The following is a 15,356-nucleotide window of genomic DNA, read 5'->3' on the forward strand; positions in this document are numbered from 1 at the left end:
CTCCCGGGATGGATTCCCTAAACACATGTAAAATATCTACAATATGTTCAATGCAATCAGACCTCTGGGGAGGGAAACGACTACAGGAAGGAAACAAAACTAAAACTACAGTAACGTTAGTTTATGGGGACAGTAATAGTAATGTAATTCGTAAGTCAAGTCCTCCATCAGCAGACACACAACTAGTAGCTCACCTCATCTTCTCACCTTCTTACCCCCCCCTCCTCCCTTCAACCAGGCTGCTCTACAAGGCCATCGACGCTAACGGGGAGAACTCGGGCCCCATCTACAACTACCGGGTTGAGATCTCCATCTTCTTCATCGTCTACATCATCATCATTGCCTTCTTCATGATGAACATCTTTGTGGGCTTTGTCATCATCACCTTCAGGGAGCAGGGGGAGCAGGAGTACAAGAACTGTGAGCTGGACAAGAACCAGGTAGGTACTCTTCTTCTTTAGTTAGGATGAAGACCTGGAGAAAGGAAGTCACTCAATCTGTAACTTAGGACAGAGACCTGGAGACGGGGAGCCTCTGCGCCGGTAGTGAGGACAGAGACCTGGAGACAGGGAGCCTCTGCGTCGGTAGTGAGGACAGAGACCAGGAGACGGGGAGCCTCTGCGTCGGTAGTGAGACCAGGAGACAGGGAGCCTCTGCGTCGGTAGTGAGACCAGGAGACAGGGAGCCTCTGCGTCAGTAGTGAGGATAGAGACCAGGAGACGGGGAGCCTCTGCGTCGGTAGTGAGACCAGGAGACAGGGAGCCTCTGCGTCAGTAGTGAGGATAGAAACCAGGAGACGGGGAGCCTCTGCGTCGGTAGTGAGGATAGAGACCAGGAGACGGGGAGCCTCTGCGTCGGTAGTGAGACCAGGAGACAGGGAGCCTCTGCGTCGGTAGTGAGGACAGAGACCAGGAGACGGGGAGCCTCTGCGTCGGTAGTGAGACCAGGAGACAGGGAGCCTCTGCGTCGGTAGTGAGACCAGGAGACAGGGAGCCTCTGCGTCAGTAGTGAGGATAGAGACCAGGAGACGGGGAGCCTCTGCGTCGGTAGTGAGACCAGGAGACAGGGAGCCTCTGCGTCAGTAGTGAGGATAGAAACCAGGAGACGGGGAGCCTCTGCGTCGGTAGAGAGGACAGAGACCAGGAGGCGGGGAGCCTCTGCGTCGGTAGTGAGGACAGAGACCAGGAGACGGGGAGCCTCTGCGTCGGTAGTGAGGACAGAGACCAGGAGACGGGGAGCCTCTGCGTCGGTAGTGAGGACAGAGACCTGGGCTGGCATTCAGAACTACGTAGCTTAATGGAAGTGGAGTTGGATTCCCTAAACACTGGACTATTTGAATCCAGCCCTGGACAGAGGAAGCATCTTCTTTGCTTAGGACGGAGACAGGGAGACAGGAAGTCTCTTCTTCTGTGGTTACAGACATCAACCAGAAGACATAAGTGCTTCTGATAGAACTACCTTTACAGTACACTATGTTAGCGCACTAGTACCTTTTTAGTACTCTATACTAGTACACAAGTACACATTGAGTTGAGTGCTAAATGGTATTACACAAGTACACATTGATTACTCTATACTAGTATACTGGTACACACTACCGCTGTCTTTCCACAGCATCAGTGTTTGCAGCTGGCACATTTAGTACACTAGTACACATTAAGTATTCCATACTAGTATGGTAGTACACACTACATCCCTCTCTCCACAGCGTCAGTGTGTGGAGTTCGCACTGAAGGCTCAGCCTCTGAAGCTCTACATCCCAAAGAACCCAGTTCAGTTCAAGTTCTGGTCCATCATCAACTCCACCGGGTTCGAGTATGTGATGTTTGTGCTCATCCTTCTTAACACCGTCACGCTGGCTGTTCAGGTAAACTCACCAGTACCTCCGCTGTGTACTCAGAGTCATCATACATGTACTAAATGTATGTGTGTGTGTGTGTGTGTGTGTGTACTGCAGCACTACGAGCAGTCTAAGAAGTTCAGCCATATAATGGACATCCTCAACATGGTCTTCACCGGACTCTTCACAGCCGAGATGCTGCTTAAGCTGCTGGCCCTCAGGCTCAGGGTGAGGAAAACAAGCGCAGTCTCTAGGGTTCCATTAATTTGAATACTTTCAGGAGTCTTGGTTTTAATCTCTTAAGAGAGTTTGCGTTTATTTACATATTTTCAGTCTGAATTATAGATTTGTTCAGTGTCAGGTGGATTCATACTTGGACAGAATGTCCCCCCCTATGACGAGGTGTCTGGATGTGACAATGGCGGTGAACGAATGAAGCGTCCTCTTATCTCTGCAGCATTACTTTGTGGACGCGTGGAACTCCTTCGACGCTCTGATCGTCGTCGGCAGTGTCGTTGATATTGTGGTCACCGAATTTAGTGTGAGTGCTCCATCACATAACGAATGATGAAATTACTGTTAATAATAACAACCATCTTCATAATACTCAAAATTAATGATTATAAAAACAATCGTCTCTGTATTTCATATTACACACATTATCTATTTTATTTTTTAATAATATAAAAAACACAAAGTAGATAGAAAATGAAAGTGATGCTGCTGAAAATAATTGTATTATTTTGCCTTTTATGCATGTCTCATGGTATGATGATCAGCTGTTCTCTCTCTTTTTCCGTCTCCCTGTCTCCCTCTCCGTCTGTCTGTCACTCAGAGTGGGGAGGACAGCTCTCGGGTGTCGATCACCTTCTTCCGTCTATTTCGAGTGATGCGATTGGTCAAGCTGCTGAGTAAAGGGGAGGGTATTCGTACTCTATTGTGGACTTTCATCAAATCACTGCAGGTCAGGGATGGAGCTAAAGCGAGCCAGTGTGGTCAGTGTGAGCATGGGTGTAACCTCGTCCTCCATGTGTTCAGGCTTTGCCGTATGTAGCTCTGCTCATCGCCATGATCTTCTTCATCTACGCCGTTATCGGGATGCAGGTGAGATCACTTCGATAATGCTTTTAGGGCGCGCTCTTATTGGTTCAGACATTCAGAGATTTGTACGGTGCCATCTTTTTATTCTGCAACCAGTGAACAGGAAATGACCATATTAAGACGTCGAGGCCTGTCAATCAGCATGTAGCCCCGCCCTAAAGCATCCCCTGCTTTATGGTCTGTTTAACTACATGGACCATAATCTACTAAATGAGCATCATGCTGTATTGAAGAATACTTTAAACTACAGATTGAGACCATAAACTCATGTTTACAATGTTTACTGAGGGAATAAATCCAGAGAGAAGTAGAGTCATTTCCTCATAGACGTCTATGGGAGCAGAGGAGTCGCCCCCTGCTGGTCACTAGAGAGAAGTAGAGTCATTTCCTCATAGACGTCTATGGGAGCAGAGGAGTCGCCCCCTGCTGGTCACTAGAGAGAAGTAGAGTCATTTCCTCATAGACGTCTATGGGAGCAGAGGAGTCGCCCCCTGCTGGTCACTAGAGAATGCAGCTCTAACACATGAAACTTTAAAGAACAGTACGATGACAGAATTATGATCTAACTGTCCGCCTCGCTGTCTCTCTCAGACCTTTGGGAAAGTAGCAATGCAGGATCTCACTCAGATCAACAGAAACAACAATTTCCAAACATTTCCTCAGGCTGTCCTCCTCCTCTTCAGGTCAGATCTTCCTTCTCTTCCTCTTCATTGTCATCCTCCTCCTTCTCCATCTCCTTTTCTTTCCCTCTAAGATGTTGTAAAAAGTAGAATATAATATTTATCAAGTAAAGAGTTACATCTCACTTTGGTCATGTTTGCAGGTGTGCGACAGGTGAGGCGTGGCAGGAGATCATGCTGGCCAGTCTTCCAGGTAAACGCTGTGACCCAGAGTCTGACTACGAACCAGGTGAAGAGTTCAGCTGTGGAAGCAATTTCGCTATTGTGTACTTCATCAGCTTCTTTATGCTGTGTGCTTTCCTGGTGAGGACAAACAACACATAACACACACACAGACAGACACACACACACAAACACATACTAACAATTTGTGTGTTCTTCAGATCATTAACCTTTTTGTCGCCGTCATCATGGACAACTTTGACTATCTGACACGTGATTGGTCGATTCTGGGACCGCATCACCTGGACGAGTTCAAGCGGATCTGGTCTGAATACGACCCGGAGGCCAAGTATGTTCTTCTCTACAGGCTAATGGCTATCCTAGCTTAGCTTAGTACGAAAACTAAAAGCAGGGGGAAACGTCTAGCTTAACTTAGAACAAAGAAAGAAAACGAAGGTAACTGCTAACCTAGTTTAGTACAAAGACTGGAAGCGGACGCAAACTGCCGGTCTAGTAACAAACTACCCATGTGACTTTCTCCAGAGGTCGTATCAAACATCTGGACGTGGTGGCTCTGCTGAGGAGGATTCAGCCTCCTCTGGGTTTTGGGAAGCTTTGTCCTCACAGAGTGGCTTGTAAGGTAAAGTACATTCTGTGGTATTATATATATAGTATACATTGTTTTAACACCTTTAATATATATTATACACTATAGGTATATATATATATGTACTTTAAACACACTTAATGGTAATTTATCACCTCTCCCTCCTTCACTTCTACCTCCTCCTCAGCGTCTGGTAGCAATGAACATGCCTTTGAATGCAGATGGGATGGTCACCTTTAACGCTACGCTTTTCGCTCTGGTTCGAACAGCACTGAAGATAAAGACTGAAGGTATGGTCGTCGTTGCGCAAGGCTGCCCCATGTCTCAAGTCGAAGTGTCCCTGAGCAAGACATCTAACCCCTAATGGCTCCCCGGGCAAAATGTGAAAGCCATGGGTTTAAAGTGTAATGTAAGTCGCTTTGGATAAAAGCGTCTGTTAAATGACCTGTAGTGTAGTCTTTTAGCATGTTCGTATGTTACTGTGGTAGTATATCAGTATATTAGTATGGTAGTATGTTCATATTTTAGCATGATGGTTTAATAGTATACTAGTATGGTACTTTGGTAGTTGGTTAATATGGTACTACGGTAGTATATTAGTATATTACAAATTACAAATCTGCCTCAGAGGTCTTTGCAGTCTGTACACATACGACATCCTCTCTCCCGAAACCCTCACATCGACACAGGAAAAACTCCCCAAACAAACAACAAAAAACCCTTCCATGGGGAAAAAAGAGAAAAAACCTTAGGGAGGTTCCGTCTCCCGGGATGGACAGACTACAATGGATGTCATGTGTACAGAATGAACAATGTAAAAGATGTACAATACATTCAATTCCTATAACAGAAATTATTCAAATAACTGCGAGTAGCAAGCCAGGTGTACGCCAGGACCACTGCAGGGACAACCACCATCAGATAGAACCACCATCCACAGAAGCCTGTGGGAAGGGAAAGCACGACTTTAGGAAAGAGTAATGTTAGTTTATGATGACAGTAATAGTAATATGATTAATATTTAAAGTAATAATGATGATGATGGCAGCAGCAGGTGTCAGGACTAGGGTCAGGAAGGACTTTTTAAAACCATAGGAACAACAAGTAACCAGCATCTACGGAGCGCAGATGCCTTGTAGGACAATACGGTGTTACAAGCTCTTTAAGATACGACGGTGCCTCACCAGCAAGTGCCTTGTAGGTGAGGAGAAGTACCTTAACATCTATTCTTGATTTAACAGGGAGCAGTGCAGAGAAGTTAATACAGGAGTGATATGATCCCTTTTCTTAGTTCTTGTTAATACACGTGCTGCAGCATTCTGAATAAACTGGAGAGGCTTAAGAGATTTACAAGAGCAGCCCGATAACAAAGAATTACAGTAGTCCAGTCTAGAAGTAACAAACACATGAACTCATTTTTCTGCATCACTTTGAGACAGGAAGTTCCTGATTTTCGATATATTACGTAGATGAAAAAAGGCAGTCCTTGAAGCAGTGTTAATTTTGGCAGCTATTTTTGAATGCATATTAGTTTTAGTCACATTTAGTCATATGTCGTTTGATTGACAGATACAGTTGAGTATCGTCTGCATAACAATGGAAGTTTATGCGGTGTTTCCTGATAAGATTGGCCAAATGACGCATATAGACCAGTGTTCGGAAACCTATGGCTCGCGAGCCATATATGGGCTAGGGTTCACTTGCCACCCTAACTTGCTCACTTGAAACATGGGTGGGTTCAAACAAAGGGTGGTATGTCGTGAGTTGTTTAACACATCTAGATGTGAATACCAGGAAATAAAAGCTGAAATTCTGAACTCTTGTCTCATACTCATCTTTTGATCTTAAACCCAAATGTCTTCAGTGAACAACAAAAATAAAAGAATTTGCCTTACTATTCCAATACTTTTGGAGGGGACTGTATATAGTGTGTTATTCATTGATATACTGAATTATTTGAATAAGATGTCCTTATTATGTTAAATAGTAAATATTAGTAAGTAATGATACGTGTTTGATACCCTTTTTTCTCCATTGAATTATACTGGGATGTTTACTGAAACTGATTGGCTGCCAAAAAAATCCACCAGCTGTCACTGATGGTAGTATGATAGTGTGTTAGTATGTTAGTATAGTACTATGGTACTACAGTATTATATTAGTATGTTAGTATTGTAGTATTTTAGAATGGCACTATGGTAGTATGTTAGGATGTTAGTTTTTTTCAATATGGTAGTATATAGGTATGTTGGTAAGGTTGTATGTTAGTATTGTCGTATGTTAGTATAGTATTTTTTAGTATTGTGGTATGTTAGTATTGCTATGTTAGTAAGTTACTATTCTAGTATATTAGCATGTTATTGTGTGAGCATATTAGTATATTATTATGTGAGTATATTAGTATGCTACAATGATAGCTTTCTGTCACTTTCTGTCACTTTGTGTTCGCTTGTGCACTTTATTTTTAAACTAACCCATAGCATTATATTTTATTTTATCGTGCACTTTTGTCTTGTCGTCTATTGTCGTACTGTCTGCTGTTATGCACTAACTGCCAAGTCAAATTTCTTGTATGTCTGACATATTATGGCAATAAATGTTTCCTGATTCCTGATGTTATATTCGTACATTAGCATGTTAGCATGTTGGCGCATTAGTATGGTGTTCATGATAGTCAAATATGTCACAACTTCCCTTCATACAACCCAGCGATTGACAGTAACTGATCATTGATATGACCACTGATCATTATCATAATCCATATCTGCATGCTTTTGCTAGGTAACCCTGACCAGGAGAACGAGGAGCTGAGGGGGATCATCAAGAAGATCTGGAAGAGAATGAAACCAAAGCTACTAGATGAAGTAATACCACCACACGAAGGTACTATTACCACTCTACTAATAGTACTACAACAATTAATATGAGTACTACAGACACAACTACATACTTGTACTTATACTGATACAACAACCAAGACTACCATTACACTGAACACTGAGTACTACAAGAGTGGAACTACCACATATACTACAAGAACACCACTCATACTATTTACTACAGAGAGTACAACAGGTACCACTAGTACTTGCGTGAATACTGCGAGCTGCTGACGGGGCTCTGTGTCGTCCCGCAGAGGAGGAAGTCACAGTCGGCAAGTTTTATGCAACATTCCTGATTCAGGATTACTTCAGAAAGTTCAGGAAGAGGAAAGAGAAGGGAGACCTACCCGGAGAATCTGACACCACCAACCCATCGGCTGTTCAGGTACGCATGTCTGTCTGTCCGTCTGCCTTTCCTGTCTTTCTGTCTGTTTCTCAAATACTACATAGGTCCAGAATGCAGTCGTGGTGCCCCTAGTGGACTCCAAGTGAATAACATGTTTTATCTAAAACATATGTGTGTGGGGGTTTGTGCGTGTTCGCGTGTGTGTGTATGTTTGTGTGTGTGTGTGTGTGCGTGTGCTTGTGCATGATTGCACGTATCTATAGCACGTTGTAAATCGGCTTATTTGATGAAATTGCACTTTGTTGTTTCTTGTTCTTCTGAGTTTGTTTCCTTATCGTTTAATGTATTTATTGTAAGTCGCTTTGGATAGGTTAGAAGCGTCAGCTAAATGACATGTAATGTAATGTGTGTGTAATGCGTGTGTGTGTGTGTCTTTGTCTATGTTTGTGTGTGTGTGTATTGCAGCTGTGTAAAGCCGGACTAAAGACTCTTCAGGATCTGGGTCCAGAGATGCGTTTGGCTCTGAACGAGGACCTGGAGGACGATGACGAGGTTGCGATTGAGGACGAGGAGCTACAGGAGGAGATGTACCAAGTCTGTCTCTCATTCTGTCCTTCTCTTTTTGTTTCGCTCTCTTTCTGTGTGTCTGTCCCTAAACAGCTGATTTGTCTCTGCAGGGTGACAGCGTCGGACTGGAGCGAGAACGCAGAGGTTCTGCATTGGCCACGCCCACTGGTAGTCATGTGACAACACATTACCATGGTTACGACAAACAACGCCATGTTACATTGGATAGTATTCATCATCAATACTTTATATAACATTATAACACATTCATATCTGGAAAGGAAAATAGAATAATGTAATGTTATGTAATGTAATTATGAATTCATCAGAATGTAGTTACTCAACTGAAAGTTAAAAGTATTTTATAATACGGGTAGATAAAATCCACAAGGCGTATTTTATTGAGCCATAATGTACAGTACCTGTTTACGTTGACTTAAGCATTCCATATTAAAGCACACTCAAAATAGCAGTTAGATTTTGCGCAACCATTACGTTAGTGGTCTTTCTAGGCTTGACTGTTAGCAAACATGTTACATGTTGCATTGCAACAGCCTCACATACGGTGACTACTTTCTTGTTGTGAAATGCGATACACAACATATTGTGGCTACAACTATTTGGTGCTGAAAGGCAGCTATTTACTTACTATTTCTATTGTCACCGGTAACTGTATTATAAAAACAATAAGGTTAAAAAACTACATTAAAATATATTCACTTGACTCTCATAGTACTGGTTGACCTGACTAGGGCAGCGGCGGTTCTCTGACATTACCCTTTCCCATGAAGGTCCCTGTGGTCTGGCGGTAGAGGGTGGGGTCTCTAACGGCGGTCTGATCCGCCGTGGAGACGCAGACAGGTGTTTTGTCAACCTTCATCATCAGAGGCGAAGGAACGGAGAGAAGAAGAGACACTACAGGTACTAGTAGAGAATGGAGTCGTTGTGGCGCAGGGGTTACAGAAGGTGTGCTGGGAAGCACAAGGTTGGTGGTTCGAGTCCAGGCTGCCCCATGTTCCATGTCGAAGTGTCCCTGAGCAAGACACCTAACCCCGAATTGCTCCCAGGGCAAAAATGTAAAAGAATCCATGGGTTTAAAGTACTATCATTAAAGGTACTTTTACGCAAGGTACCACAAAACTTTCAGGTACTTAGGATAGTACTAGTAACCGGAGTGCCACATACACTCCAGGTAATATTGGTAGGACTACCACCCTGGAGCCTCTCAACCATATGATGAACTGCAGCTTGGTTGACTTCCTCTTTGGTCTTGACCAATCACATCGTTTTATTCAGCAGGAGGGACTCCAGGGACCGATCCTGGAGGAACGGAGACGTGGAGACGTACGGAGAGCAGGGCTACTACAGCAGGGAGGAGGACAACGACAGCATCAGCTCCAGAGACAGGTAGGCACACAGACAGCTACGGACACAGATAGATGCATGTCTATGTGTGTCTGTGTGTGTGTACATGTTTGTGTGTGTGTCTGTTTGTGTGTATGTGTGTATTTATATGTGTGTGTGTGTCCTTGCAGACATTGCCCTGACGAACCTCCTCAGTACAGAGACCACTATGATGGCCACGCACCCTTCTCTGATGGTAACTATGGTAACGGTTACAGCGAGGCCATGAGGACAACCCGGAGACGCCTACTTCCTGCCACGCCCACAGGTTGTAATGTAATGTTTTACCCGATGATGTCATGCTGTTATGTCACAGATTAGAAGAGATTAGAGTTTCAGATCATTTCATAATTTTCTCATCTCGCGTTATCTTGTCGTTCTACAAAATAAGATACAATTAGATGTAACGTATTTTATGTCCTAAATTATTGTGTAAGTATCATTTTATAGCTGAGCGGATGCGTTTGTTTCGTTGCCGTCTGTCAGGTCGGAAGCCATCATTCAACATCCAGTGCCTGAGGAGACAAGGCAGCAGTGACGACCTCCCGATCCCCGGGACATACCACCCCACCTCCCCCCCCCGCCGCACACGAACACAGGTAACACACACACGGACAGAAAATGCACACACAGGTAAAACACACACAGAAAAAACATGTACACACAGGTAACCATCCTCTCCTTGTGTCCTCTTCCTCTCCTCCCTTCCCCATTCCCCCCTACTTATCTCCTCCTCGCCTCCTCTTCCTCAGCAGACATTCAGCAGTTATGAGTCTCGTCACTCATCCGGTCGCTCCTCTGCAGCTTCCTCGGCCTCCTGGGCAAACCCGTGTCCTCGCCGCGGTCGTCTCCTATACGCTCCTCTCATTCTGGTGGAAGAGGAGGGCAGCCCACCATGGGGCGGAGGAGGACGAGGAGGACAAGAGGGGAAGACGGGAGGTGCAGAAAGAGGTGAGGAGACTGAGCTGTTTCATGTCCCAGAAGCCTCATCGCTATAGTAGGACCTATGCTAACAAAATGTTATTTGCTAACATAGCCCCTATGCTAATAACAGCCTCTATGCTAACATAGGCTCTATGATAACAATAGGCTCCATGCTAACCATAGGCTGCATGCTAACAGTAGGCTCCATGCTAATAGTAAGCTCTTAGCTACCAACAGAGTCCATGAGGAGCTTACAAAGTACAGAAATAATCGAGATACTGACCTAAAGGTACGATGAGCTCTAAACTCTTTATCCATCAGGTGTCCGGGAGACTTTGTCAACTACTTCACCAAGAAAATAGCTGACATACGCTCCTCCTTCTCAAACCCACCACCTACTTCTCGCGTCCCACCGACCTCACCTCTTTCGCCCTCACTTCCCTCTTTCACCACCCTCTCTCCTAACCAAATTCTTACCCTAGTAACCTCTGCCCGTCCGACCACCTGCCCTCTTGACCCCATTCCATCACATCTTCTACAATCTATCGCACCTGACCTTCTTCCGTTCCTTACCTTTCTCATCAACAACGCTCTGTCATCTGGCTGTTTTCCCAATTCTCTGAAGGAGGCAAGAGTCAACCCTCTCCTGAAGAAACCCACCCTCAACCCTTCTGAAGAAAACAACTACAGACCGGTCTCTCTTCTTTCCTTCTTGTCCAAAACCCTTGAACGTGCTATCTTTAATCAACTCTCCTCTTATCTCCACTGTAACAACCTCCTTGACCCCCACCAGTCAGGTTTCAAGGCAGGCCACTCTACAGAGACTGCTCTCCTTGCTGTCTCTGAGCAACTCCACACTGCTAGAGCCGCCTCTCTCTCCTCTGTCCTCATCCTTCTGGACCTCTCTGCTGCATTTGACACGGTCAACCACCAGATCCTTATTTCCTCCCTTCAGGAACTTGGTGTCACAGGCTCTGCTCTCTCCCTTCTCTCGTCCTACCTCGATGGCCGCACCTACCGGGTAACCTGGCGAGGATCTGTGTCGGAACCGTGTCCTCTTACTACTGGAGTTCCTCAGGGTTCCGTGCTGGGTCCCCTCCTGTTTTCGCTTTACACCAACTCTCTTGGCGCTGTAATTCGCTCGCATGGCTTCTCTTACCACAGCTATGCCGATGACACCCAACTAATTCTCTCCTTCCCTCACTCGGACACCCAGGTGGCGGCTCGGATCTCTGCCTGTCTAACTGACATCTCTCAGTGGATGTCCGCCCACCATCTGAAAATCAACCCCGACAAGACTGAACTACTTCTCTTTCCCGGAAAAGACTCGCTTACCCAGGACCTGACAGTCAACTTTGGAAACTCTGTGCTAACGCCCACTTCGACTGCTAAGAACCTCGGCGTCACACTCGACAGCCAACTCTCCCTGACTCCCAACATCACTGCGACAACGCGATCCTGTAGATACACGCTCTACAACATCAGGAGAATACGTCCCCTTCTCACTCAGAAGGCAGCGCAGGTACTGATTCAGGCTCTTGTCATCTCCCGCCTGGACTACTGCAACTCCCTCCTGGCAGGTCTCCCTGCCACCGCCATTCAACCTCTGCAGCTCATTCAGAATGCAGCAGCTCGACTGGTCTTCAACCTTCCGAAATTCTCCCACACTACTCCACTCCTCCGCTCTCTTCACTGGCTACCGGTGGCCGCCCGCATCCAGTTCAAAACACTGGTGCTCACGTACCATGCTGTGAATGGATCGGGTCCAGCTTACATCCAGGACATGGTCAAACCCTAAATCCCAACCCGCACTCTCCGCTCTGCATCTGCAAAACTACTCGTCCCTCCCTCACTGAGAGCAAAACACTCGACTAGGTCTCGACTCTTCGCTGTCCTTGCGCCGAAATGGTGGAACGCGCTCTCTGAAGACATCAGGACCGCAGAGAGCCTTCACATCTTCCGCCGCAAACTAAAGACACACCTCTTCAGACTCTACCTCGACTAAAGACTAACAAATTGTAGCACTTAAATTGTACTTGTGACGTCACTCATCTATAGCAAATTGTAAATTCGCTTATTTGAGGAAATTGCACTTTCTTGTTTCTTGTTCTCCTGAGTTTGTACCCTATGGTTGAATGCACTTATTGTACGTCGCTTTGGATAAAAGCGTCAGCTAAATGACATGTAATGTAATGTAATGTGTCAATGTGACAGGTGCAGCACCAGCCTGGTACGGAGGCCCTGCAGGGACATCAGGTAGGAAGAATTCATTATACGTTAGTATGCAATACTTATATAATGAGTATGTAAAATGTTGTATGTTTAGTATGCAGTAGTTACTTGGTGAATATATACTGTGCTTGCATTAGTTACTTTGTGATCTAATAGCCTCTGATGTCATCGTTATGTACGGGACTGTGTCATGTGACCTTCCTTTTAGCTCCACCCCCCTACAAAGCCTACACCACCCTCCGAGTTCCCTCCCAGCTCGGTGCTCAGCTGACAGAAAAGCGAGGATCGGCGGACAGCCTGGTGGAGGCGGTAAGGAGGGCAAATTATTAGCTACCAGATCAATAGCTACCGGATCAATAGCTACCAGTACTACGGTAGTATATTAGTATATTAATATGGTACTATGTTAGTATGGTTATATTAGTATTCAATTCAATTCATTTTATTTTGTATAACTCAAAATCACAAATTACAAATTTGCATCAGAGGTCTTTACAGTCTGTACACATACAACATCCTCTGTCCCGAAACCCACACATCAGCACAGGAAAAACTCCCCAAAAAATGAAAAAACCCTTACAAGGGGAAAAAAGAGAAAAAACCTTAAGGAGCCTCCCCTCTGCAACAGGATACAATGGTCTATGGTATCAAATGCAGCACTGAGGTCCAGCAAGACAAGAAAAGAGATCAGTCTTTTGTCCGATGCAAGTAGAAGATCCTTCGTAATTTTTACCAGTGCTGTTTCTGTGCTGTGACGCACTCGAAATCCTGACTGGAAATCCTCGAACAAAGCATTGTTTTGTAGAAAGTCACATAATTGATTTGCGACGGATTTCTCAAGGATCTTAGAGAGGAAGGGAAGATTAGAGATAGGTCTGTAGTTAGCCAACACCTCTGGAGCAAGAGTAGGTTTCTTAAGAAGAGGTTTAATTACAGCTACCTTGAAGGACTGTGGTACATGTGCTGTCAACAAAGACAGATTCATAATAGCTAATAAGGATGTGCTAACTAAAGGAAAAACTTCCTGAAGCAGCTTGGTCGGATTCAGATCCAAGAGACAAGTAGAAGATTATAGAAGTCAGTTGATCAAGGTTGATGGAGGAGAAGGCATCCAAACAGGCATCAGGGCCCACTGCTGCATCCAAGGTTCCTACAACGGAGGACAGGTCGGCACTGGCTGAAGGCAGGAGACCATCAATATTCTCTTTGATAGTCAGAATCTTATCATTGAAGAAGTTCATGAAGTCGTTACTAGTGAGGTCCAAAGGAATACACGGCTCGACAGAGGTGTGACTCTCTGTCAGTCGGGCTACAGTGCTGAAGAGAAACCTGGAGTTGTTTTTTTTTCTCTATTAATGAGTAATAAGATGCTCTTACGGAGAGCCTTCTTATATGTTTTAAGGCTGTCTTGCCAAACTTGCCTAGATCCATAACCAACAGATCAATTGTGATCACTGACTCCCTCGTGCTGTACTCCGCAGGTTCTCATATCTGAGGGGCTTGGCCTCTACGCCCGGGATCCGAAGTTCGTGGCATTCGCCAAGCGTGAGATTGCCGATGCGTGTCACATGACGGTGGACGAAATGGAGTCGGCGGCCAGTGACCTGCTGGGCAGCCCGGCTCTGCTCGCCGACCCTGCGGCACTCTACAGCGACGAGGAGCCAATCAGGACGGGCCATGACGAGGATGAGCTGGCCGATGAAATGACCTGCGTGACGTCGTTCTGACGCTCCCAACCAATCAGAGACGAGACTTGAGAGGGGGCATAGTCTGACCGATACGGTGACGGGCTCGACAGGAGGGCAGGGTTTAACAAAATTCCGACATTGGTGGAGAACAGAGGAAAATGTCCACCAGCCGGAAGGACGCATTCACCGTGGTGACTGTAGCTATGCTGCACAGCTTAACAGTTACTGTAGGACAGCCAAACTTTTATTAGTGACAAACCATGGAGGCTAATGGCGTGTTTCCACCGAGCGGTACGGTACGGTACGGGTCGGGTCTGTTAACCATGATTTGGCGAGCAAATTCCAAATGACGACACGCTTTCAACCAATCAACGTTCAGCAGTGAGTCTAGCTCCACCCTTTAGTACCAAAAAACTGTGCCAGGTACCCCAACGGAAGAGTACCCAAAAAGTACGGTACGGATTTTTGGTACCATTCCCAACTTTTGGCAGTGGAGACACAAATAAAACGGTACCAACACGACCCGTACCGCACCGTACCGCTCGGTGGAAACGCGCCATAAATCAGTGAAGCTAGCTTAGCTACAGCTAAAGCTAACAGATGGCGTCATCACTGCTGTATATTCTGTTTGTTTTAATGTTTCATGTATCACTTTTTTTTTGTTAAATTAAGAAAGGTCCACAGTCAATCGTGATTTCAGTGTGATTTTGATTGATGTGTTTTTATTCTCATAAACAACCATTTTTTTGTTGATGTGTCTGTCTTTGTGTCTTCTTCTTTCTTCCTCGGACAGTATCTCAGACGTTAAGGGCTTAATAATAATAATTATAATTAACATCCTCTTCAGACTCTGAAAAAGATGACTGTGTGCGAAATAAAGTGTCTGTTTGGATCCACAAAAACACTCTTAAAGTTTGTAGCTT

At 45.2% G+C, this 15,356-nt stretch overlaps 1 protein-coding gene across 1 annotated transcript in view; it reads left to right on the forward strand.

Annotated features, from left to right (window-relative positions):
• The window catches only part of cacna1fb (calcium channel, voltage-dependent, L type, alpha 1F subunit), a 44,528-nt gene extending 29,916 nt beyond the window's left edge, over window positions 1–14,612 (forward strand). Inside the window, exons 27-49 of the mRNA XM_078080754.1 lie at window positions 239–440; window positions 1,709–1,867; window positions 1,958–2,068; window positions 2,298–2,381; window positions 2,676–2,804; window positions 2,879–2,944; window positions 3,533–3,624; window positions 3,765–3,924; window positions 4,005–4,132; window positions 4,327–4,423; window positions 4,578–4,680; window positions 7,172–7,273; window positions 7,527–7,657; window positions 8,084–8,212; window positions 8,296–8,353; window positions 8,977–9,106; window positions 9,482–9,592; window positions 9,721–9,857; window positions 10,076–10,188; window positions 10,342–10,540; window positions 12,713–12,769; window positions 12,954–13,054; window positions 14,227–14,612. Coding sequence (XP_077936880.1) covers window positions 239–440; window positions 1,709–1,867; window positions 1,958–2,068; window positions 2,298–2,381; window positions 2,676–2,804; window positions 2,879–2,944; window positions 3,533–3,624; window positions 3,765–3,924; window positions 4,005–4,132; window positions 4,327–4,423; window positions 4,578–4,680; window positions 7,172–7,273; window positions 7,527–7,657; window positions 8,084–8,212; window positions 8,296–8,353; window positions 8,977–9,106; window positions 9,482–9,592; window positions 9,721–9,857; window positions 10,076–10,188; window positions 10,342–10,540; window positions 12,713–12,769; window positions 12,954–13,054; window positions 14,227–14,472 — 2,845 coding nt within the window. The 3' untranslated portion in view covers window positions 14,473–14,612. The remainder of the gene's footprint in view (window positions 1–238; window positions 441–1,708; window positions 1,868–1,957; window positions 2,069–2,297; window positions 2,382–2,675; window positions 2,805–2,878; window positions 2,945–3,532; window positions 3,625–3,764; window positions 3,925–4,004; window positions 4,133–4,326; window positions 4,424–4,577; window positions 4,681–7,171; window positions 7,274–7,526; window positions 7,658–8,083; window positions 8,213–8,295; window positions 8,354–8,976; window positions 9,107–9,481; window positions 9,593–9,720; window positions 9,858–10,075; window positions 10,189–10,341; window positions 10,541–12,712; window positions 12,770–12,953; window positions 13,055–14,226) is intronic.
• Window positions 14,613–15,356: the final 744 nt, after the last annotated feature.

Source organism: Gasterosteus aculeatus, chromosome 2, assembly GCF_964276395.1.
Source record: "Gasterosteus aculeatus chromosome 2, fGasAcu3.hap1.1, whole genome shotgun sequence".
NCBI classification, from domain to species: domain Eukaryota; kingdom Metazoa; phylum Chordata; class Actinopteri; order Perciformes; family Gasterosteidae; genus Gasterosteus; species Gasterosteus aculeatus.